The 25,910-nt window shown below is 43.1% G+C and overlaps 1 protein-coding gene across 4 annotated transcripts in view; it reads right to left on the bottom strand.

Annotated features, from left to right (window-relative positions):
• LOC118120805 (pre-B-cell leukemia transcription factor 1) overlaps positions 1–20,210 on the bottom strand; it is a 58,702-nt gene extending 38,492 nt beyond the window's left edge. For all 4 annotated transcript variants that reach the window (XM_035176115.2, XM_035176117.2, XM_035176116.2 and 1 more), the window contains exons 1-2: positions 19,517–20,210; positions 18,553–18,626 (exon numbers count right to left, since the gene is read on the bottom strand). In XM_035176115.2, the coding sequence (XP_035032006.1) occupies positions 18,553–18,626; positions 19,517–19,704 (262 nt within the window). In that variant the 5' untranslated portion in view covers positions 19,705–20,210. The remainder of the gene's footprint in view (positions 1–18,552; positions 18,627–19,516) is intronic.
• Between the last annotated feature and the right edge of the window lie 5,700 nt (positions 20,211–25,910).

Below are 25,910 nucleotides of genomic sequence, written 5' to 3'. Positions count from 1 at the left end.
CAATAACGGAATGCGGGATATACAAAGCTAGGTAAACAAGCACTTAGACACAGACTTAGCTTGAGAGGAAGAGCGATAAGGATTCCAGTAAACATAAATGTGTCAGCTGTTTACAGCAAGCACATTCAGAGGTTTCTAGTTTACTCCGGCAGCCCGGCTGGCGCTCAGACTGTGCCTTTAAAATGTAATCTCTGACTCAGATGTATCGCTTTCTCCTCACCCCGCCATTAAGGCTCAGGCCTAAATTATTGATCCCCTGCCTTCATCAGCATAGCAGTCACGTCCGAGCGCAGGGGATCTAACTCCGGCTGTGTCCCCATGCTCCAGCCACTGAAATAATTAGGAGGAGTTCTCATTAAGGGAGAATGAAAGGTTGAGAAAGAGAGGAGGGGAGAGCAGCCTGAGGGGCATTCTGGGTGTTTAATGTCTTCCCATGGGCCTCAAGATCATTCTGATCAAATCCTGAGGCTGTGTCTAAAGACGACAGACCGTGCCGCAGGAAAACACACACACACACTGTGTGGACACACAAATAATACATCAAGACATCAAGAGAGAGGGGCGATGCATAAATAAAGATACTGCACTGTGCACCCAAATTAATAATAAATTGTAAGGATTGGGATCAATAGCATCAGTGTATAACTTCATCCGTAAAAATAAAGTTTAAAAAAAGGCAAATATAGATTCAGTATGTTTAGCAAATGTAGTAGAGCAGTCCACGCTCAGTTTTTTTTATTTCAGCTGCCAAGGAAATCCACAGGGCTTTGGTGCCCCAAGGTAGTTTCCCGCTTAATGCTTAGTGAATCATACAGCCAAAAATCCTACAGTGTCAGTGTGCGTGTGTCTGTGTTGCACATGGAGGGCAAAATGTCGACCCTGAACAGATACGCTTTTAAAAACGTTTTTAAAAAAGGAAAGAAAAAAACAACAACAACGGCACCGTTACGAACATTCGATTTGTAACTATTTTTGGAAGCCGAAGACATTTTAGAGTGTAGCTGCCAGAAATAACAATACGCTATAAGTGCCAACGCTACGCAGAGGCAGCGAAAACACCTTCAATTTCCCTCAGTCCAAGACTCATGACTGAACGAGAGCAGGGAGCCAGCAATATGGAGATTTCCTCATTCATTTTTAAAGATCAGAGGGCACTACAAAGAACTTGCATTGTCATGTCTCTGTGTAGAAGGAAACACGGAGCAGAGCCTGTACACTGAGTTTGCAAAGGAACCAACTGAGGAATTTGCATGCTACAGTTACATTTGTGCCAAAATGGCTTTTGCAGTAACTAGTGAAGTCCATGAATCTTTTTGTCACATTGTGCTTTCAGTGTCAGCTCGCCTCACGCTGCGACTCCTGAGCTTTCTAAGTAGCTCAGTGTCGAGGCCACACCCCTCGTTAGTGGGGAGGGTTCATTATGCAAATGATCCTGCTGGAGCGGTATCAACGAGGCGCACGCTCCGTTATCATTTTCTGCCGCCGGGGCTCTTCTTCTCCCCGATCGCTCATACGGAATCATGGCCTAATAGCATCCCATTAACATAATTGCCAGCACAACTAGTGTTCCGTGTCTCAGAGCCACTCTGCTGCTCTGCCAGCCGAAAAAGAGAGGAGAGGATGGGTGAGGATGAGGAGGGGGGGGTGGAAAAAAATTTAATTAAGCCACCGTGGCCACTCCCTCCCACAGTAAATGTCTGTTTTCGTTTTTTTCAAAGAGGAGAGGGCAGAGCTTTTCTTTTAAAGAGACCTTGAGAGCTTCCCTGCGCTCCTGAGAAGCGATACTCAATATTCCACTGATGAGCTCACAGCAGACGCCACAATCGCGTCCAAAGCTAGTCTGCCAGGCAAAATAAAATACCCATTATTTTTTAATTAATTCTTAATTAAAATATATTACAGCTCCGACTCTGCAAATCTCTCCTAATGTGAAAATGCGGCCCATTCAAGCAAATTTACACATCTTTAATTAACGCCGCGCTTTCTTTTACTCTAACAAGCTGTGGACGTTTGAGTGCCAAGGTGGTCCAAAACACCTCGGTGGCTGTGGAGCACGCAGGGAAAGGGCCCTTCAGACACTCACCGCGGGGAGCTTTTGTAGCTGCAGACATACGGGTGCACATACTAGTGAAGGGAAATAGCAGCATGGAGCCATAATCATGCGCCACGCTCCTCCTGCATGCTGCCATTACCACGCCCCCAGTTCTTTCGCCACACAGCCACCCGTGTTGCTCTGATAAATTGATTGACACCATTTTCCATCTTCCAGTGCTGTCAGAGAAAGAGAGTGAGCCACACAGGGAGGCCGCTCCTCTGACACTCAGGCAGCAGCACTGTGGTCACTTCTGAAGGTTCTCCACTGGGAAGTGGACGTACACTGTACCACACAGCACTGGCCTCACTTGACCCTAATGTGCAGTTTGTACTGTAACATACAGTCGAGTAAAAAGATCAGTGCAACCCAAACAAACTATATGTAAAAATGATCACATTCAGACTGATAACAACATTATTCACGCTGTACATTCCCCATAAACGTGAAAAACTCCTTGTACAGGCTCCATCGATGTGGGGTGAATGTGAGAAAACTGCTCTCCCACTGCAGCCTCACAGCTCAATAACACGTCTGGCCTCGTTACGCTAATCACAATGACAACTAAATAAGCACAATTAGCAGTCAACCAGGCTCTCTCACTGCTGCTGATTTCATTCCCCAAATTATCACAGAGATCCCAAATGTTAAGAGCAACAAATCTTCATCAAGTAACGCACGATAATCACGCTGATCATCGACAAAAGGACGTTAAAGCTGGACGCCTGTGTCAGAAACGCCTCTTGTATCACAGGAACAATCTACAGCACAGAGGTGTCTGTTGTTGTCCAATCTTTTTTAAGTGAAAGTTCATTTTGTGCATTTGTTCTCAGTGGTCAACACTCTCCCCTTCAAACAAACCGCTGTTCTAAACACAATAAATAATGCAACAGGGGGGACATGAAACAAACATACACACATACATACAAGAGCAGTTCCTCTCTCTTTTCCCTGGCTGTTTTAATTTGACACCTTGAGCTGGGGTAACTAGGTGGGGAGTAAGGAGCCGCAGAGGAATTCATTAGCCGCGCCACTGCAGGGTCCTGGCTCGGAGCGTTAATGACATTGGAGGATAGGGAAACGAGACAGCCCAGACGCAAAATGAAATAAACATGAGGACTGTCAGTTCTGACAGCACCAGCAAAGGGGACAGAGTCATTTGGGCCGGAGACCTTCAGCCCGGAAGATCAGACCAGACGGCTTGTGGACCAAAACAATATTAGTGTGTGAGCACAATCATCCTCACCAGGCACTGAGATTCACACTGACAGTGTGTGTGTGTGTGTGTGTGTGTGTGTGTGTGTGTGTGTGTGTGTGTGTGTGTGTGTTTGTGTGTGTGTGTGTGTGTGTGTGTGTGTGTATGTGTGCGTGTGTGTGTGTGTATGTGTGTGCATGCTGGCATTGATCTTTCTGGGCTTCACTCTTCATATCATTAAAAACATCCATCACTTGACGCTCCTGCAGCATTCAGATACATGACTGCAATTAAATTATTAATGTCACAGGCCCCCCCGCGCCCCCCTCCGTACAAACTGCACTCTTAATGTGGCTGCTGAAAGACATTAAATATACAGCAATCTTTGTCTGGCTTCACCGTGGATCAATTTAGATGACTACAAAAATAACACAGGAGAGAAAATAGGGAGGCTGTAGCCCTCAGAGTATGAAGACACAGGGACGGGAGAGAGAGAGAGAGAGAGAGAGAGAGAGAGAGAGAGAGAGAGAGAGAGAGAAAATGGTACATTAGTCATTTGGCTCTCACTATATCATGTCATTTCTTTGAATAGAAATGTCAAGCACTGGCAGGTAGAACAGCAGGAATATGGACATGTTTGCTTCTAAATTTTAGCATCAGTTTTACAAGTGGTGTTCAATGCTCCATAACCCAGCATGCAACTTGTCCACTGCTAGACGGCTGGCATATCCTATCGCAACATTACATCGGCTCAAAAGTGGCCCTTTGTTACCATATCTTTCTGGTTTCCATTGTTGTTTCACTACTGTGCTATGTATATTCCTATTATCAGCCTTACTGCTCTCCTTTATCTGATATATGTAACATTACGGCTTATAGGGCCTTACAGTAACGGCACATTCATAGCTCCTGCTCTGCTATGGTCCTCATGACACCAATGTCTGCAAGGGAACACACTGACCCCCCTACTCTACGTGTTGACTGCACATCCTCCAGGTACAAAAAAAAAAACACCAACTGGAATGGAATGGAAGAGAGTGGCATCAGGTGCACATGCGTGAAATGCCACACATTCCACGACCATTATTTCCATGTGAATGGAGCCGTTAGTGTGTACGTAGCTCTCAGTGCACACGGAAGACTGAGACAATGGTCAACCCTTTAGAAAGAGTTACTAATTTTAAAAATATCAAAAATGTATCCTTCTTCCTAAAATCAAAGTTGGATTAATTAAGTTAATAAACAGACCTTTGCTTAACTTAAGGCACTCAGGGGCCTGGCCTCCTCAGCCTGTAGTGGTTGCTGATGCTAGCAAATGTTTCTAAACTTCGGATAGTGTAGGTTTTTCTGGGACCAATTAGTACATTAACTATACAATACAACTACTACAATATCTGGCCATAAGTTATATAGTGTCACTTTAAAGCTACCCACTGGGAGACTTTTATTGTGAAGCAGCTTTACAAAATACGGTGCACTATTTTATAACTGAGATCAGTGTCCCATTGCAATCGGCCAATAAAAAATGGTCTAGACAAGAAATATGGACATTAATGTTACATTCAATTTTTCCTTTGTTTTAGATTTAGGCAGTTTTAGGTGTCAGCGATGAATAGTTAAAAAAGAAACAGTTAGCCTGGCTGGAATGGTCATGGCTCCTCATTCTGTAGCGAGAATCCCCTGTCGTATGAAAAAAGCCATTAGTAGAAGCGAATGTAGAACCATTACACTGAATCTGTCCTGAGCTGAACAATTATCAGAGGAATTACACAAGACAAGAAGCAAACATCCTCACGAAATTCTTGAAGCCTGAGTCCTTGGGGCTGAAGTTTTACAGCCAGAATATAATGAGTCAGATCCCTTCATGGCTGCTTTTGTACAATTACAAAAAGAGTGTTGTCAGCTAAAAGACGTGGACGCTATACAAAGACACAACAATGCACACAAAAGAACGAGTAATTCTTGTCGAGCACGGCTGAGTATGGTCTGTGTTTGTGCGGCCTCTTCATGAGAGCCTTTCATCCCTGTTCCTCAAAGGACACAATAAAGCTGTCAGTCAGTGTGTCAGTCAGTCAGGGCGCAGCCCCAGTCTGTAATGCTATTGGACTGAGACAGTCTCCTCTGGTGGACACTCCGTATCTGACATGAACGCTCTCACACGCTGATGAAGCTCCGGTCTCTTGTGATACTGCGACTGAGAATGGGTGGCAGAGATGACCCTTCTTTCCAAGTTGCTCAGTTTCAAATATGTGGCTCCGTCACAGCAGGCATCTGCCTGAACGAGAGAGAGAGAGGGGGGAGGGGGCAGCGGTCGGTTGCTGACACCTGTCTCTCCTAGGACGAGCCCGGCTTTGTGACGCGGGCGTCCGGGCTGGCTGTCGGGACAGGCCCGAGACAGATATGACAAGGCCACTGACAAGGGCCAGGCTGCATGCTGGGAGCAACACTGCAGTCCAGCACAAATAAGACTCCTGCTCTCTTCAGCGGGCCTGCAGTGGGACCCACAGCTGGCAGCTGAGAAGCCTCAGCCAGCGCACACTGAAAGCAGCGCCGTGAGCCACTGGCTTCCCAACAATGCTAATCGCAGCTGCATGGATGGACCTCCGAAACGCAAACACAGAAAATCAAACGCAGCTGTATCTCTGTTAGCAGCAAAAGACACTACGCTTCTCTAAGACTTCAAACTGGGCACAGAGAGGAGTGCTCTCCTCTGTGCTGAATCTGTTCATTATGTCAACCTCGCCCGGCACGCTCATATTTCTGAGCCCCATTCCAAAGCAAGACGCGTCCTAATTGTTATCTGGTCTGTGTTTGAGACAGTGCTTGGCGAGGAGCTGATAAAAACTCCCCCAGAGCTGATGAGACTCCTCACAAATAGCAGCAGAACCCAACCTGTTATGGATGTGTAGCTTCCGTGGAGGGTGTGGAGGCACAGGCAGAGCCACTTGGCTTGCTCTCTGACCACAGTTAGAACAATATGACAAATTGGCCTAGTTTTCCTTTTAATTAATCATGCCGTGCTGACAGCTACCTGTGCCACACATCATCATTAGTCAAGAGGAGAGGAAGCCCCAGCCACGTATGATAAGAGAGGAGGATACACCTCATTAACTAATTTCCCCCCATTTATTTTTTACAGCAACACAGACAGAATATTTACACCTGCGTCTTTGTAACTGTAGGTGAGCTGATTTACATTGATTTATATGAATAATATATACAGTACCATCAGATGATACAAATTTGTGAACCGTGACAGATCTTGCTGTAAAACGTTTATACCAGTAGCTGCTTAAACCACTGATTTATCCCGTGTTTCAAACCCCGGCCAAGGAACCAGTATATTAGACCACTGAGCAGGAATGCTTTGTGAAATTGCTTGAATTTGAAAAGATTTGTACAGCGATGAGAACCTTGATTTGAATTCTGGTGCTTTATTTGAAGAAAAGATATTCATCTGTCTAGTTATTTTCATCCATATCCACCCCTTATGGATTTTCAAGAAAGAAAAAAAAATTCGAATAAAAATGTAAGAGAAAATTGGTTTTATTTCGGGCTTTCTAGGTTTTAAACATTAAAGGATAATTTCAGCTCAGTGTGACGCTTTATTTTTCATTGTTTACACCATTATTCCATAGTTAATGGCTGACATCTCTAAATGAGGCAACATCACTGAACAGAAACCAGGCAGGATGATAAACCATATAATCTTGTATTAACAGTGTTTTTTCCATAGAATGAAGGATTATTATCAACATACTGACTTCCATTTTACCTCCAGTCAGATTGGTTTAGATAATCTGGTCAAGCTAGCAATTTGTTTACAACTTGTCAGAACATCTGAGCAAATTGTTTCTGGGATTGTAATACTTGAACTGATGGAAATGATGTGTGAAACTATGACAATAACATCCAAATGGTAATAAACTGGAAATGTTTGTGGCATTCAACCCAGATCAGTTATGTGAACTGTTTGTCTGCCTTCAGCGTCATTCAGCCTGAAAGGATGAATTTAATTAAAGGGTAACACACTGTCCGCAGAATGCTCCACAGAACTGCACATGTGCGACAACAAAAGTCATTGTTCTGGTCCCTCACTGAGAACCGATGCTGCCTTTCAGGACTCGCCGAGTGTGCAGATGACTGACAGCTCCATCTTTGCAGGGGCCATCCAACAAAAAGGCAAAAAGAGAGAGAGGCCACCCCCGCCCACTTAGCTGAATGTTCCTGGAGAGCAATCATGAACGTGAGATTTTCAGAAAGATAAAAATAAAAGCAAAAAATAAAACAGACAAAGAGGAAAGAGCTGATTCTAGCACCTTATTGCACTCATTTGTATATCACAGTTAGGTTGTACCATCCCTATGTTGCTTAATGCAAAGTGTTTGGTCTTATCTTACTCATAAAGGGATAATTAGCAGCTTCATAAGGGATTAAACACCTCGTTGCATCCAGATCTAGTTTCCAGAGATCATCTACCAGATTGTGGTATAGGTACAAATAAACATGCCTTTTCCATTTGCAAGGAAAGGATTTCTGGAGTGAGGTGAGACTACATGCATCTGGAAAGAGGGTTAATGGATATCATCTACAACATGAGAGAAAAAAAAGAAGCTGGGGGTAATAGCCTTGCTGAACTCACACAAATAAATGCTCCACAGCCTGTGCTGACATAGTTAAAATGAAGAGACATGCAGCAATGTAAAATTCTCTACAAGCTGTTAATATTTCATGAGTAGCCGTTGTGACACTGTCAGTATACTATAATTTGTATGGCACACAAAGAGAGGGAAGGGAAGAGGCTGGAGAAGGGGAGGAAAAAAAGGGGGAAAGTCACGGGTAGAAATAGACGACGGTATAAGATAAAGGTGGAAAAGCGCCTCCAAAAAAGACTTCAGCGTGTGCCGAGCTGCCTGACAGTGATTTTTTTTGGGGGGGGAAGTCAGCATGGTACAAAGAACATTTGAAATGGCCCATTTAACAGCACTGTACTCCACTCCCAGCCGATGCCACCATTTGCATACTTCATATCAGATGAAGATGGATGGTGAAAATCAATGTCACTGAGATGAGCGTTTTATCAAGGTTACGCTATCCTCCAAACTCCTAAAACCTCTTTATCTCGTCAGTGTTGTCGGAATATTAACTTATCAACACAATCTCTTTACAGCAGAAGCAGCAGCGCTGTGAATTCATCAGCACCAATAACAATGATGGAGTGGACCACAGGCTTTTAGAATCGACAGCTAATGATTATTTTGATTATCAATTAATCTCCCAATTATTAATATTATTTGATTGACTTATTAATCGATTAGGCTATAAAGTGTCCGAAAATAGTGTTGATCCCAGTTTCCTGGAGCCCATCGTGACATAAACACATTCACTTTACAATTATATTCAACCGAGAAAGGTAGAAAATCCTCATATTTGAGAAGTTGGAACCTGCAAGTATCTGGTGATTAATGACTATGAAATTTAGATTCATATCCATCTGTCAATTTATTATTTGCCATATCGTTCCGACAATATAATATTAAAGAGCATCATTCAATGGGATCAATGAGAATTTCCTAAAAATACCAATCGGACTGGACAAAAGGTTTAAAGTTACTGGTCATATTTCACAACAATGCTATACATATATATATATATATATATAAAAACTGGTTTTAATGCTGTGGCTCATCGGTGTATATTATGTCTAATGTCAGTTCTCATTGTGCACCTTTTCAACAGCACCACTTATTTTCCTACTGTTATAGAGCAGTGACCCCCTGGAAAAGTATTAATGGGCCCATTTCACCAGCTCCGAGATGATCCTAGCTCCAACACTGTTCAAGTCATAACCCAGCTCTGCAGTCCATGTTTAGTGAAACATCATTACAGCTCTCTTGCTGTCTGGCTACACGATCCCTTTCCCTTGTCTGCATGATTAGGTACTGTTTCCTCATTATGGAGGTGAGGACTGAACTTCCATTTCAAGCCTTCATGGCTCCCACCTCTACCTCAGTTCACTAGTCATAAAAATGTCATGGCAGCTGTAGAGCACACAGGCCACACTGAGATCTAACAGGAATCACACGCTCAGGGCCAAACCCAGCAGGGCAGATACGTGCAGCGGCTACGGTCCGGAGGCCACTAAGGAATCTCTGCATGTGACGTGTCCCCGGCGCTAACCCTTTCCAGCCTCCCTGACATCAGTCCGAGAGCGACTTCAGCCAAGAGCACGTCCTCCGTTCGTTCCCCTGGTGTAATGTTGCACCGCAGAGAGAAAATGACAGACCATTTACAAAACAGGAAGAGGAGCTAACTACAGTAAGCATAAGCTATTTCGGGAGGAGGATGTCTGCAAATAACAAAGAGCTGTCAACATCTAACAGGTCCACGGTGGAATAAAATCACTTAAAAAATAAATAAAAAGATGCATCAGGAAGGCAGAGAAACTCCAAGTTGTGTGTCTGTGATCCCACCTGCTGTGACCCCTGCTGATGCTGCAGACAATCACACCGCACGCTTTACGTTCCCCCACCATGTCGCTGGTGTCGGCTCTGGGAAGGTGCCCAAAACCACAATGCATTTGTGCTATGGAACATTTGTTTCCTTTCACTGGGGCACAGGGCCCCAACATGCTCCCTCTACATTTTTCTGTCCTGCCACATTGCATGACAGTTTATTTTGGGAAGCGCAGGTTGGCACCTGAGACGCGAAGCTGACAAAGCACTCGGTGTCACTTCAATGAGGCCAGTTGGTTCCATGACAATGCCTCTGGCCATGCAATCCTACAAGATGGACAACCCTGCACTGAATATCTTGGCAAAGAAGGAAAGCATGCATCAGCTAATTGCACAATCTCATCTTCACAAGGGAATCAAGCAAACACACGCAAACTCTGAGTCTGAGGAAGGATTCCACCTCAGATTACTGGACGATAATAAAATCTGAGCCGCTGCAATGGACTGTTTGCCAGTTCAGGGTGTTTCCCTGGCTTCCACCCAACGCATGCTGGGAATAGATCCAGCACATACAGCTCCCTAAATAGAACGAGTGGGTCAGACAATATCTTGATGAATGAAAAACCGAATGTATGTAAAAATAAACTGCAAATCACAATGCACTGATTTTTCTTACTAAAACAAAAGAGGGGGTCAAGTTTCCTTCTTACGTTACTGTAAATCTTACCAGTGAGAACAGTCGTTATTCAGGACTGTTCGATCTATGGTTCAAACCCAAAATATTTCCTCATATTACCTCTGACATGATTATCCATTTATCATTCTGTGATGGCAAAGAGAACAGCAGGTGAAGTGATAGAAACTACATGACCGGCAGTGGGTCAGACAGGGAGTGCAGTCTTATACCAACCCCCATGCTGGAGTATAAGGAGCGGCCTGTTGTTTTTAAATACGCTATGAAATTTGAATTCAACCCCCTTAAATAAAAAATAAAAAATAACAACCTTTTCTTATGAATGAATATCAGTACTATTTATCCAGGACTCAAGGAGATTATATCTAGTTTGACTATGATGTTCATCACAGAATAATAATAACAGAATAAAGGCATCATTTTTCCTTTCCGAAATAAAGAAAAGTTACTATTTAATAAGTGTTTCCTCAAAACTGCGATTTAAAGGAACAACACCACTAATTTGAAGGATTCACCACAGTATGTGAGGGGAAAAACAAACTTAAATACTAAAAGTTACGATGTTGGAGCCACACATACAACAAATGGGCCTCATTAGTTTATCATATATCATATGAAGACGTTAGCACAGTTAGCATCTCCATTCACTTAAATGAATTATTTGTGTATCACCACAAAAATCTTAAAAGAAGAACATGTGTTTCTACTGTGGGAAATCAAAGAGGGTGATTAAACACTAACACACATCAAAGTCCCAGCAATGACAGCAGCGTAAATAACGAAATCCTATAAACTACTCATAATTACTGTGGGTGGGACTTTTAGTGATGTTGTCGGGACTTTTAGTGATGTTGTCCTTCTTTCTATCCGAATGATGTGAATTACGATTCACATTTAGGATTTAGATACTGTTTCATTTTAGGTTTATTCTTCAATAGCTCTGAGTGTGTTTTTATTGGAGCTGATGGCGGCACGGAAAGAGCAGCGGTGGAAGTGCGGCCCAGCTTCAGCGTAGCCAATCATGAGCTATGTAAGATGCTTAATGTTGCTCTGTGAAGAAGAAGTGTGAAAGCCAGTCCTACCACTCACTGAAATCCAGAGAAAATGTACGATACATGGCTCTGGTCTGGACTGGAACAGAACATTGTGTGTAATTTTAGGAAAAGTCGTACATTTTGTCAGAAGACGCTCATAACTTAGCAGAGTCTCCGGTTTCCCAGAGTCCAGTTTCCCAGTAGGGGGGAAATCTAAAGTACTACTTTCCAGAAAATGAAGTGTTGTATAAATACACTACCTGGCAAACACACACACACACACACACACACACACACACACACACACACACACACACACACACACACACACACACACACACACACACACACACACACACACACACACACACACACACACACACACACACACAAAGAGAACTGAGCAGGGAATGCATATCCTGTTTCTCATAATGCAGTGGCGACATAGTGCAGATAAGATTACTGACTGGAAGGACTGCTTCAAAAACACAGACGGACAAAAACCTGTGCTCATACATACCCATACACACACACACACACACACACACACACACACACACACACACACACACACTTGTACAGTAAAGTGACAGAGCAACTGCTTTGCTGTGTTAAATATCAGATGCAAATGAAAAGAGAAAATCTATCATGACTCTAATGCGGCCTGATAGGAGGGGGCGCACTCTCCTCTGAGGAGCCGAGCGGTGTGAGGAGGGTGATGTATGGAGGAGCTGGATGAGAGGTGAAAAGCGTAGCGAGACGGACGAAGGGAAGGAGGGGTGGGGTGGGGGTACTGCCGGGAGGGAAGGGAGGGAGTAGTGGGGGGGACACGCAGTCCTGCCAGACTCCTGAGAGCCCAGGGCAAAAGTGGAATAAATGTTGATTAGTGTTGATTTTGTCCAACGAGCACCCGGCAACTGACAGTGGGACTAAGCTGCAGCGAAAGGGAACCATTAATCTTGGTCTGGTTTAAGTAGTGTATATTAATTTGTGTCATTTCCACTACGTGGAGAGAGGCCTCTCTCTCCCTCTCTCTTTCCTCTCCTCCCTCCCTCCAGTGTTTGAAAGCTGTGGCAGCTGAGCTTCTTTCATAGGGAACATACAGTGGAAGCCTGGAGGTGGCGTCTGCAAGTAGCAGCAGGGGAGAGTGGAGGAAATGAGATTCCAAACACTACATTATGGAAAATGAACTCCTGGGGGGGTTGGTATGGCAACCACATTCAAATGTGCCGTTGCATGTTCAATTTAACGTGCATAACAAATTTGCGGACTTGATTAAATTCGTAACATATTAAGGTGGCTGGTATAAAAAAAGGGCCGACCAAACCTGCAGGGACTGAGATTGCAAAGAGAGCCTTGAACGAGGTAAATGGCAGAGCAGCGATATTTAAGCAGCCGTTTCTCAGCGTTGAGCACAGGAGGCGACAGTCAGGTAAAAGAACGAGGCCCACGCTCCTCTATGAGTCGGCTCGGATCGTCCCTTCATTCTGTAATCTCCACACTGGCAGGGCTGCTCCCAGCTAAATGTCATTTTTCTACAAGTGGCCTTCACAAGAGACAGAAAAAAATATTCATCACTTCAGGAATTTGGGGAAATATCTATCGTTAATATCACAAAAACACCATATAGTGTGCACTGCTGCTTTCTTTTAACAAGGACGAGTGGAGAAGAGAAACTTGTCCTGGGAAAAAAATGAAAATAGATGACTTTCCCTCTACATGTAATGTCATTGTTAATTACCAAATCGCAGCACAGTAAGATTTTTATAATTAAGCTCCTTAATATGATTAACATGTATCAATTAGGCGACTGACAATTTGCATAATGTATAATGTAACCACATTGTTCTATACTGTAATGGTATTAACGCACCATTTACAATGCTGTCACTCACTGATGACTCTGTGATTATGATTCTGCATCAAATAAAAAAATAATAATAAAAAAACTGAGCTTGTGCCTGGTGCTGGTTAATCAAAACACGTTTTCCCTGGAATCAGACTTCGGTTCTTCCTCTCTCTGTGGATGATTAAGCAGAGAGACGGGGGGAAACAGCTGGGGCGGCGAGCTTGGCATTTGTCTCTCCCTTGAATGCTGCTGTATCAGCATCGAGGAGGAAGGACGAGAGGGAGACAAAAGCTGCGCATATCGCAGTCGCCTCTGTGTCCGCCGAGAGACGCGCACGAGAGCGGAGGCACAGCCCCGTGACGCGATGCTCGCTATCAGAGCACATATCTGCTCCACCATGTCATACTGAGAAGGAGCCACACACTGTCACTTGGTTTACACTTAATAGTGACTCCCAACTCAGGCTTTGGGGCATTCGAATTAAGGTGGTCGGACTCATCTGAAGAAATCTGAAGACAGGATGTCTTTGTTCTTTTCTCACCAGATTATTTATTAGTTTTTAGTTTATCCACTGAAAGAAAATGAATCAGCAGCTGCTTTCAGTTCATCCTTCGATGACAAACAGGATCCAAATTTCAAACATTAACACTATGTGAGGATTTGATGCTATTTTCGCTCTCATGTGACACTAAACTGAACTTTTTAGACTTTTGGTTAAATTAGTGATCTGACGACATCAGCAATTTCTTGACACTTTAGAGACCAAACAATTAACCAGTTAATATTGATTAATCAGTTGGTTAATTTCCCAATGAATTAATTAATCTCTTAGTCTATAATAAATTAATGCCAAGGTGATGTTGTTTTCAGTTGTGCAATGATTGATCAATTATTTAGTTTGTTGACACAACATTTATTAATTAACTGTTTTGGAAATTGACTAATTGTTTAATTCATTTTACACAGAAATGTTAAACGGTCAAACACGCAAAGCATTATGCTTGGTCTTGAATTGTAGAAAATGTATTCAGTTGATTTGACAAAATAATGATTTGTTTAGTAAAAATAATTATTGGAAGATTAATAAATAGACAGAATTTTGTTTCAATAGTTGCAGCACTGCCGACAGTACAATAAAAACTCAAAGATATCCATCTTACAATGATGTATAAGAATAAACTCCCGCCTGGAACAGGAGAATCTGCATTTTTGTTTAATAACTAAATAAATGATCACAAAACTGTTGCCAATCCATTTTCTGTCAATCACCTTATCAGTCAAGAATAAATAATAGTTTCAGCACTTCACCAGACTGCATGATGTTTTAAGGCTGAAATTGTACCTGGTCGCGCTGAGGGCTGCTCCACAGTGTTTACACAGTGACGTGCAGCTGAGATCAGTTCTCTGTCATACAAATAGGCAGATGCCAAGCAGCTGAATGGACTGACAAGTCAATGTAGTGTAGGCTTCCATGCACCTTCCATAATCAGACCTCTGGCTCGTTTCATCCTGTCAAACACCCGCCGTAAAACACCATATTTTCACCCTTCAAAAAATAACATTACATCACCCGACCCAGTCATTTTTATAAATGGAGGATCCCCGAGGCTTGAAACCTTACACTGCACAAACACGGGCCACGAGAAAGCCGGCCTTTTGTTGAGGTTGAGAGGGAAAAAATTTAAAAGCAAGTCAGAGCAGCACATTTACTGAGCAGCTCCGTCAAGAAGTGGTTTTGTTTGACACTGCCAGAGATTTATGATGTTGCTGAAGTGTTTACAGAGGTCAAGGCGGCTCATTTTCCAAATCAGTTTATCTAAAGAGGCCTTTTCATCAATCATAAAAAAAAGAGCCTGAAAAAAAACAGTCCACCTTAACAAAAATCAGTTACGCAACTAGAAAAACAGAGTGCATACATTTGAAATAAATTGTTGTGTCATCTCATTTGATACCTCAATATTTACCCGTCTGTTAACTTTAAGAGTTCAGTTATTGAAAGGTTAAAGTTCCATGGCCCAGTAGCAGTGGAGTCAAATTGTTTGGTTATATTTTTGGAAAGTCTCTGTGAGAATCTCTCTGGGCTGAGCACGCCAACGCTGCTGCGACCAACACTAACACAAACCCTGCTGTCGTTTTTACCTTTGCTCCACATTTCGGACACGTTTGAGTGGTATAATTAATATGTTTTATAAATTTCATGCTTCGTCTCTCCTCGAGAATGTGCTTCACCACACACACACACACACAGACACACACACACACAGACACACACACACACACACACACACACACACACACACACACACACACACACACACACACACACACACACACACACACACACACTCTGCAAAACCGCATTCCTTTGAAGTGAAAAAGACTACCCAAATATGCCTGGAATGAAACGGTTAAAGACGAAGCTGATGTCTGTCAAAAAACAAAAAGAAACAAAAAGAAGCATTGGTTTAAATAAAGTGTTCCTTCCTTCTCCTTTCCTGCCAAGGCTCTGCTGCACACGCTGCATTGTGCTTGTTTATACTGCACAATCTTTCTGTTGGCCATCCCTCATTTCATCCCAGTAAAAATACACAGAGTGGGTCAGAAGTTCAGGCCCTAGATCAACACTGGCATTGTGTCCTGCAGGTGCTGTCAGCCAGGGATGGAAAATATACACAAGCAAACAGCAGCTCTGTGGACACACACACACACTGTCTCCGCACTCGGATGGTAATGAGGGGCAAAGTTACAATGGCTCCACTGCAGCTTTGAAGAGTCACCACACCAATGCTTCTGGACTCTGACGCTCTATGCACACTCTGCAATATTTCCGAAAGTTGTCTCCGGGAAATGAAACAACATTTAAATGAAAGCCTTTTTGTGGAATGATGGCAAAGTAAATTACAGGAAATGTTGTGTATGATCTGTGAAAATGTATCATTAGCCGTTTTAAACAAAGCATCATTTGTTCTTTCATTTCAAGCCTTCAGTCAAAGTAATCATAGAGAAAGAAAACCTGAAAGTCAGCTGGCTTCTCTCAGTCACACAGAGGCAACGCCAGAGCTACACACTTTTAAATGTCCAACGTTAAAAGTTTTAAAAAGCCACTAACTTTTACTATAAACTGGCTATAACAACTATAATTTAATTTCTATAAATTACGAACACTTAGAACAAAATTGGACCTGCGTGTAATTTAAATTACAATGAAAAAATGAAATTGGTCGCAAACGTATGTTCTCAGGCAATTCACGGATATGGTTTAATTACATTTCAAAAGGATTCTGTACCACTAGAGGGAGCAACAAGCTGCGACTTCTCCCACTATAAATAATACTTAGAAAATCTGCGTTTTTCAGCGAAAGTGAACGTGACAATGTTATGAGCTCACCCACAAAGTAAAATAATATTTTAAGTAAAAATGATTATGAATCATAATATTAATTATCAAGCTGAATTCAAGTGCTCTGTGTTTGATTAGTGGACCTAACGACGCCAAAGAGAAACACGAAACATGCATCTTCTTTAATTTATTTGTAAACGGTAAAGTGTTGACAGCGAAAAAAAGAGTAAAATAATGTTTGAACCATAATTTCCCTGAACTGTACACACACACACACACACACACACACACACACACACACACACACACACACACACACACACACACAGTTATATATATATATATAAGTGTGTGTGTATAGAGAGAGAGGGAGAGATTCAATTTATAAATAATTTTACTCTCTAAATCTCTAAATGTGTGCATAGTAAATTTTTATTTTTAAGGGATATGAGATAAAGAACATTTACTCGAGTGTACCTGAATCAGAGAAACTGTTACAGATTGTAGTAAAAGTGAAAGGTAGCTCTCTACAAAAACAAGACAAGCACCTCGTCTCTTGTGTAAAGCTCCATAAGCTGCACCTTGTATTTATAGGTTGCCAGCTGAAAGAGAAAAGAATGGGTGTGCAGGCAGGAAGAGGTCCAAGTTACTTTGTACTCTCTGCAGAGCCGAACTTTGGATGAACTCCGAGAAGCGCCGGGGAGTAAAACACTATGCATAACTGTGTCACTCCCCCTCCAAAAAAAAAAACGAGCAAAGACAACAAAAAAGAAGAGCGAGCCAGCAGGCTTCAAAAGGCCCCCGGCTCTCTCCTGAGGCACTGGCCGACTCCAGATAAATTGTTGGGCTTGGGGTAGGCAGTGAGGTGAACTTCAATGAAAACCTCAATGAAAACATTCATGAAAGCACCAGGCGAGGGTGGGATCACACAAACGGGAAACAACATAAACAGCGCCAGTCATCGCCGCCACAAAGGTCAAGTATGAGCAAGTGCAACTTTGGAGACGGTGACAACAATATCTCCTTCATCCTCCATCCCTTCCATTTGATTTCATGCACTAATGAGTCTGAAACACGCAGAAAGCGCTGCCTCTCGCTGCAGACTGGCATGCTTTGGCAACGGAATATCTCTGCAGTACAAGTTTTGAAGAGTCCTACAGCACATCAGTGTGAAGACAGGGAAATAAAAGATGAGATGCACGCTATCAGTCGGAAGTGCACTGAATTCTATCTGTGCCAATTTCAAAAATGTCACGGGGATAATGATTTGGAAACATGACTTACGCCTCCTATGTTACGTTATTTCTCTCCTAGCAATTATTCTGCTGACATGCTCGCTCACAACTGCTTTAATAGAGAGACACAACACAGAATGGAAAGAGACGTATCCACCAGACTTGACAGTTAACTCACAAGGGGAGACATCAACGTGCTTGTGACAATTTTGCTCAACACTCTCCATTATTCCACAATAGCATCAAATAAAAGAGCGCATTCTTATTTTGACACGATAATTGATAAGGACCACTCGAAGGTAATTGTCCAGAGTTGCTATTGTGAAAACGTGCACACTTTACAGCTACAGGAGGAAACATGTGTCTTGCATGTCAGAGTAATGTATGGTGCTGGATTGTGCTGCAGCTGCAAATCCAGCATTAGATTCTCCAGAGTGAATTGGAGTGTGAGTAGTGAATGTCCCATTGATGACAGGACAGCCCCACACAGCCTCTGTGAATTTATTTTAGCCACATGTTCCATTATTAAAAAACACAGTGCATGCACCGGTGTGGCCATGTAACCTGGTTAAAAGGACTCGCAGCATGTCTTGTGGACGGTGTGGAGACAAAAGCAGGGTTCGGTGTTCAGGAGAGTGCAGTGTTCGTGGGAACGTACCTGTTTTCTCTTTGATTTCACACAAGACATTGAAAAGAGCTGGCTTCATTCTGTGACAGTTGAGAGCGTGCTTCCTGAAACAGAGAGGTGCCTTCATGAGCAGACCACAAAAACATGGGTCCTATCCAGACATGTTCAACCTCTCACTCACTGGACAACAAAGCTGCGTGTGCACATATTTGAATCTTTACAAGGACCAACAACCAAACTATTGTATTAGTGCTGCAGCTTCATTGTTAGAGCCTATATCACTTACCAATGTAAATAACTGATCAAACATTTTGTTTGGATGTATCTGCTCTACTATTAGCTAATAGTATAATTTCATCATAATATAAATAAAATTCTGATTACCTATCTTCATAAAACAAAACACAATTATATTAACATAATGTAGAATTTTTGTCACTTACTTGGTCACTTGAATTTAATGTGGATTACACTACATGGATGAAATCCTAAATTATGTATCCTAAGCAAGAAAGTTGTAAATAAGCTGCAGGCCATAAAAAAACTGCCTCAACTATTACTCACTAATTATAAGAGATATCAAAATATAAAAACCTATGGAAATAAAAGACCCTGCATGGCAGCTGTATCTGTGTTGAAGGTTGAATGCACCCTGACTTTATTGAGGTGTTAAGTGTTTTTAAAAATACTCCCAGTGAGCGACAAGTTGGCATGTGACAGTAATAAACACCACATGAGCGACTTATTCAAATGTGAAGTTTAGTGATTTTATTCTATCCATCGTTGTTTTGTCGGCTTTTCCACAAAGGGACTGCGATGCCTTGACATTTATTCTCCTATCTTCACTGTGTAGTTTTGTTGATTTAGATTTTTTTTTTTTGGAATTTCTTCCAATTTTCTCCCATCTTTTATTCTATGTTTTATCTAGTTTGCCGCCGCCTCGTCCTGCCAGCCGGGCAGCGGGAGAGGAGCCGGGTCTGGAGCACATCTTTACCTGGCTTGCGCTTCATCCAGACTCTGATCTGTGATGGTCATGATTTGCTGTAAAATGTCTCCAATGTCCTGTTTCCTGCCGTCGCCGTCCGTCCCTCCGGTGCTCTCCTGCATGTGCTGCGGCAGGCCGGGGTGTCCTGCCATGCCCACCCCGGTGTGAGAGTGCATCAACCTCGGCTGCTCGTCCATCTCTTCTTCCCCCTCTTATCTAATTCTGTGTGGCGCTCTCGCTGCTGAAATCCTGCAATACTTCATACAAAAAAGAAGGAAAAAAGGGAGGCAGGGGATCAAAAATATCCCAGTGGTGAGTTGTTTTTATATTTGCGCTGCGCACCCGTCGGTTCCTCGCAGATGGATCTGGTGGCGCTCGCCGAGCAGAGAGCGCGGGGATCGGATGAGGGAGAAAGCGGAGAAACGCGCCCTCCTGCTCTGTGGCTGGGTCTCTCTCTCTCTCAGCTGGTCGGAGCTGAATGTGAAATCTGATCTGAGCTGCTGCTGCTGCCTTCACTGGAGCAGGGTGTGCGTAAAAAGCTGCTGGTTAGTACTACCACCAACTAGGACACGTTCTCTCGTGGTGCTGCGCAGTGATCCGAAACCACCTCTTCCTGCCAATTTAGCACCAAAAAAAAGGAAAACAGTGGCCGTGAGAGATAATGATAAGTGTGTGTTTATTTCAACCACTCCATCCCCTTGCTTTTGTCATGTACAGTACAGGCAGCGGCGTAGCAGAGCGCATGAGATGCCAGACTCCGCCTACGCGACATGATTGGGAATATAAGACCGTTTAGCCCCACCTTGAGGTGCCTCTCGTGAAACGTCGATCATTGGGGCTGTGAGGGTGGGATGCCGGGTACAAGCTGGGAAATGTGGCTGCTGCTGCCTTTACAAGCATGGGAGACGGTACGGAGTGGCAACACGGTGATGGATAGAGGCTGAACCCCAAATAAATAACAGAGTCTGACACTGGAGTTCTGCTTTAGTCTCGGATTCTGACCTCAGCAAGAGACGCATCCCTTCACCGGGACCCACAGGAAACCTCCCCATCTCCATGTGGTGCCATGATGTAAGGTACACCTGGACAAGCCCTTTCATTTTGTGAAAATGATTGGATGCATAATTAGGATTTATGGACAGAGAGGGGGAAAAAAGCATCCACTGATGAGACACATAGTGAAAAACACCTTTCTGATATCATTAATATTTCATATTCATGGCATAAAATGAGCCTTACAGTCAAACACGCTTGTTAAGTTGCTGTAGGCGGTGGTACATCGACTCTGTTCGTTCATTTTCAGGTATGTTGCGGGGCTCTGCTTGGCTGCCTTTAGCTGGGTCCTCCTAATGTAAGGCGGTGACCCATGTTGCGCAGCCAAGCAGTAAGACCCGAGTGTGTCTGGCCAGGCTGAAAAGTGCCCTTCAGGCCCAGTGCTGCCTCACTGCCGCTGCTCCCCTCCACTACTGAGAGCCATGCAGAGGGGAGAGGAGGAGGAGGAGGAGGGTAAAAAGAACCTCCAGTGTGGAAGTAAAGTATGAACGGTAGCGTGCAAATTGTCGGCCTGGATATTTACATGTATGACACATATATTAAGAATGGTATTTAAATATTCAAAAAGTGCCAGAGGGTTTTACTGTGAGCAGCTCAAAATCGATCCAGAGTTAAACGAGACGCTCATGAGTGCTACACTACCTGCGAATTCTGTGCTTTGGTGACGCACTGCGTTTCCTGAAAAGTTGTCGCCATCCGTAGATCGAGTGGAATCATGTGATATAACCCACTTTAGCAGAGACAGTGTATTTGTTAATATCATCACTCATTAGAAGAATCCTGTTGAGGGATTTTTAGGCCTTTACATGTTCAAAGATAAAATTGTCGCTTAATTTGAGTTTTAAAGGCTCAGACATTTCCCTTTGCATTATTGAAAGGCCAGCAAATCTTAGTTTCCTGATAAATGATTCCTGAATACAACAGAAGCAACTATTTCATCATCTTATCAAGCCTGTTTCATAGTAAAACATCTCCTGATTGATATTTAAGTATTTAAAAATCACCACGCTGCAGATTTTCCTTACTCGCAATTCAAAATACAACTGGGATGCTCTCATCGGTAGTCCTTTGTACAACTATTAGCATATTTGAGTTTGAAGTGTAGTGGCAGTGACATCTCAGACTGTCTTCCTAAGCCTCAGGTGGAGCTGCAGAGCGATCCTGGAGCTAGGTACTCTCCCCGTAGGAGCTCAGCTGAGGCACCGCCTATGTAAATTGGGAGCAGAATATGTATGATGGATAATGGTAAGTGTGGTAAGTTTCCCTGCCATCTGCTCAGTAGTAGAATAATGAGAATACCTAAGGGGGTCTCTGTTACACCAACATCCATATGACTCCCCAACATCTGCTAAGTTATGTTAGCAGGGCATTTAGAAATCTAAATATATGCTGATACTCTCAGGCTCCACGGCAAGGCAAACAAATCGCAGAGCTGGCAGTGATCTCCATCCATTCGTCGCCAGGCTGGTGTACTGTATGGTTGGCCACTCACCAGGGATCCAACAGGAAGTGCTAATAGACGTCCTGTAAAATGCTTAATTTGCAGAGAAGAAGTAAGCGACACATTACGGACCGTTGGGCTGAATACATGGATTCCTCATGCCAGAGTACCGTCCTCACCGGTGGATTCTGGGATACTGTCACAGTTATTAAAAGAAAGAACAGAAAACTCTAACAGAAGTGGCAAATATGACGCCCAAGTGTGGGCGACACAACAGCCGCCCTCACACCTCTGCACTGGTGCTGTGTTGTGGACAGGTCCAAACGCAAAATGTACCATATACATTAAAAAAGTAAAATAATTTGAATGTTATAAAGGAATGAATACATTATGCATAGAATAAAACAAATCAACAGTGCAATAGGTGAGGTACAGGGGACATTTTGGATTATCAGTCCAAAATGAGAGATTTACGCCCCAATTTTCAATTATGTAATTATCTTATTTCTGGATAAAAATCCAGATTCTGTTTGATGTAATTAAATGTATCTATGTTAACTATATCATAAATCTGATTGCATCTGTCTTGATTTTCCCAAACTACATGCAAATTGGGTTTGCCCCCCCAGAGGCCAGTGGTAATGCGCCCAAAACCATTTGGTGACAGCTAAAACCATGTTTAGCTGTCACCATAATGGTTTAGCTTTTCTGTGAACTGACACGGACACTTTGGTGTCACAACCACAAAACTACCTGGAACTTTTGCTCCCATTATCTTTTTTCAAGGTTCCTACATGTTGTTGTTCACTTGCGTTTCCACTGTGGCCCAAAGACCAAGAGAGATTGGACGAATTAGCCTGTTGATGTACGAGCGACGGCTACATAAAGCCATTCAGCTCCAGTCCACAGGGTGGTGTTAGTGCAGAGGACTATACAACAAGATTACGCTATATAAATCCATAGACTTTACATAAAGATGGATGACATGTCAGCTCCCCAAAAGTGAAGCCGAATCAACCCCCTGGTGGCTGGCTACAGTATAGGTCATAAACTTTTTCTCAAAGTTGGTTTCTGTCGTAGTAGTTCTTATCACACTCATGTGAACATTAATTGTTCAGTTTTTTGCTAAGTTTGGTTTTATTTAGTTATGTGATGCTATAGAAACGGGGTGAAACGTGATGATTGACCACTGAGACTGATTTACATGTGACCTCCACACCACGATCACTACTTCGCAGACTCTGACTCAAAATTACATCAAACGTGCAAGATGGCAGAACCCATCTCTGGGATATTTTGGCGGAGGGGATTGTGCTGCTGTTGTTAATGAATTATTGTTCAATAAATCCTGCCAATTTTAAGCACAAGTAACAAAGCGTATTTAATACACCTAAAATGTTGGACACAAAGTAAGTAAACACATTATACAAGCTATCTCAGAGATTGGTTGGGTGAAAATCGTACTCGAGCACTCGATCACTCCGGCATCTTTAGCACTGCAAGCCTCATCCCGAAGCTTCCTGGAATTTCATAAAGTGCTACTCTCCCATGCAGGGGGGGGCTTTGTAATTAGACCCTGGTCCCTATGTCGGAAGCTTACAGAGTTCCTGCAAAGGTTCCAAGTTCCTGGGGAAAGTTCCTGTGGTGGAAAGACGGCTATGGTTACACTTTGGAGTTGTAACACGCAGAAGGTGGATGTATGTTCCCCCTTTTCAACATTTGGCGAGGATGTGCCTCAAACCACCTTCTCAGGAAGTTATGGTTAGTGTTGCTTCCATCTTCATTTGGTGTTTTTGTTATCGGATAGGTGCTCCACCTGTCTCAGTGGAGTGGAGTGGCTCACTGCATTTAGGGTGCTAAACAGACAAACACATTCACACCTACAGGGTAGTATAGGGAAACCAGTTTATCTAACCTGCACGGTTTTCTCTATGTATTTCTCTGTTTATTTGAACAAACTAAAATGGATTCGCTGACTTGAACATTTGAGAGCAAAGGGAGCGACAACACAAGGTCTGGAGATGTGATAGGCTTGTGCAAAGGAATGTTATACTTGAGATTTCAGTAGTGCATCAATTGAGGCATGAATTAAAACCCCACAGTGTTCTCACGGCTTTGGGACAATCTGTTAAAAAGCTGATTTAGACATTCAACAGGCCTGAGAAACCTTCACATATCTTCGCGGGAAAAGAGGGCGACTGGAGGACGACAGGACGAGCAGCCAGAGGAGGGCTGGTTTCCATGGCACCTGAGAGAGAGAGAGAGAGAGAGAGAGAGAGAGAGAGAGAGAGAGAGAGAGAGAGAGAGACCTTTCTACTTCAGGCCCCGGGTCACACCATGTGATGAGGTTGTGCAGATAAATCCTCCCTTTCATCCTGCGCGGCTTTTGGCCTGTGTGGAGGCAGCAGTAATGGAAAGGATTCACACACATAAACCTCTCTTTGATTCTAATACGCTTGGACTGAGAAAATGATGCATGGGAGCTCCATGTCCGCTCCGTCTTCAAACGTACAACACAGCATGCACGTATGGCAGTGAATCCTGAAAAGTGGGCTATTTCTCTCCTTCAAAGAAGCATTTAGTCTTATTAGAAAGCACGGGTGTTACTCCTCAGTTGACGTATTACCTTGATTGTTTTAAAATTCAACATTCCTTTGCCTCTGTGTGACACTGCCAATGAGTCACCATGGCTGCATGTTAATTATGCTCTGAGTGACCTGGCAATAAGAGACACTAGCTGCTCTACTACAGTATATGCTTCCTTCACATGCCATAATATTCGGGGTAATGTTGAGATTTTGGGATGCAAAAAAATAACAATCCTTTAAGGTTATCTACATTCCCATTCCACAAACATTTATCTGTCCTTCTGTTGTGGAACGCAAATCTTGAGAAATATTCCTTTTAGTGATTAGGCCACGCGATTCATTCAATATGAATAAAAATGTAATAAACAAGCAAGCAGCGCTCCGTAGGAGTCAACTGGGGTGAAGCAGCATGTCTTCAGTCTGTGGACCAAGTTGAACATGTCTTCTTCTATGTCCTTGTCCTTACCACTACAGCTATGGTAGAAAACTGGCAGCCTGCAGCCCATAATATCTGTCCCACCAGATCATTCTGATAATCTGATTATATTTATTTCACCATATCGGGCTGACACAGACATTCACAGGAGTTGCAGGTGCTGATCTCCGTTATAGCACAACATTCCTAGAATCACTTCCTCTTTTGCAATTTGCTCAACAGACCACTGACAAAGCCGACATGCAGTGTTTGAAAAAATAACACCAGTTGAGTCATAAATCATTCAAACTTTCGTATAAACCAGATACGTGAACAGTAAAATAGCAAATTCAGTTTCATTTTATGAAAAACATTAACTATTAATTAATTGCAGATAAACCAGTTGGGATGAACACAAATTTGTATAACTTCACTCTGCACCATAGAGTGTTTATGAAAAGCTCTGCACACAACGTCCAGCCCACAAAGTGCTCTGGAGCATTAACACAGGACAAAAAATACAGCCCATTCTAAACAGGCAGGTTTAGAACTGGCACTGCACTCGTTTATATTAAAATACTCCTGTGAAGACATACGTGAGACAATCAGTTGATATGCCTGAACACCTATTTATAAACTGGTTAAAACCAATAACTGATCAGATGATATGATGACAGCAGAAAGTACAACTGGCTGTACAGGTGCCGATAAAGTTCTTCCAGCAAAGTAGAACTAAGAGTGTCTGGGTTTTTAGCGGAGAACCTGATGCCGTGTACGGAGAGGAAGATGGCACAAGCTGGTTTGAGCAGAGTGAGCGCCAGCGGAGCACATTGAAGAGGAGGTCTGAATGGATCAATACATCACAGAACAAAGGGGAACTGTGCTTCAGCGGGGACCCAAGAACAA

The sequence above is a fragment of the Hippoglossus stenolepis genome, chromosome 14 (genome assembly GCF_022539355.2).
Source record: "Hippoglossus stenolepis isolate QCI-W04-F060 chromosome 14, HSTE1.2, whole genome shotgun sequence".
NCBI classification, from domain to species: domain Eukaryota; kingdom Metazoa; phylum Chordata; class Actinopteri; order Pleuronectiformes; family Pleuronectidae; genus Hippoglossus; species Hippoglossus stenolepis.
Note: the sequence above shows the minus strand (reverse complement) of the source record. Positions and strands in the feature narration are given on the sequence as shown.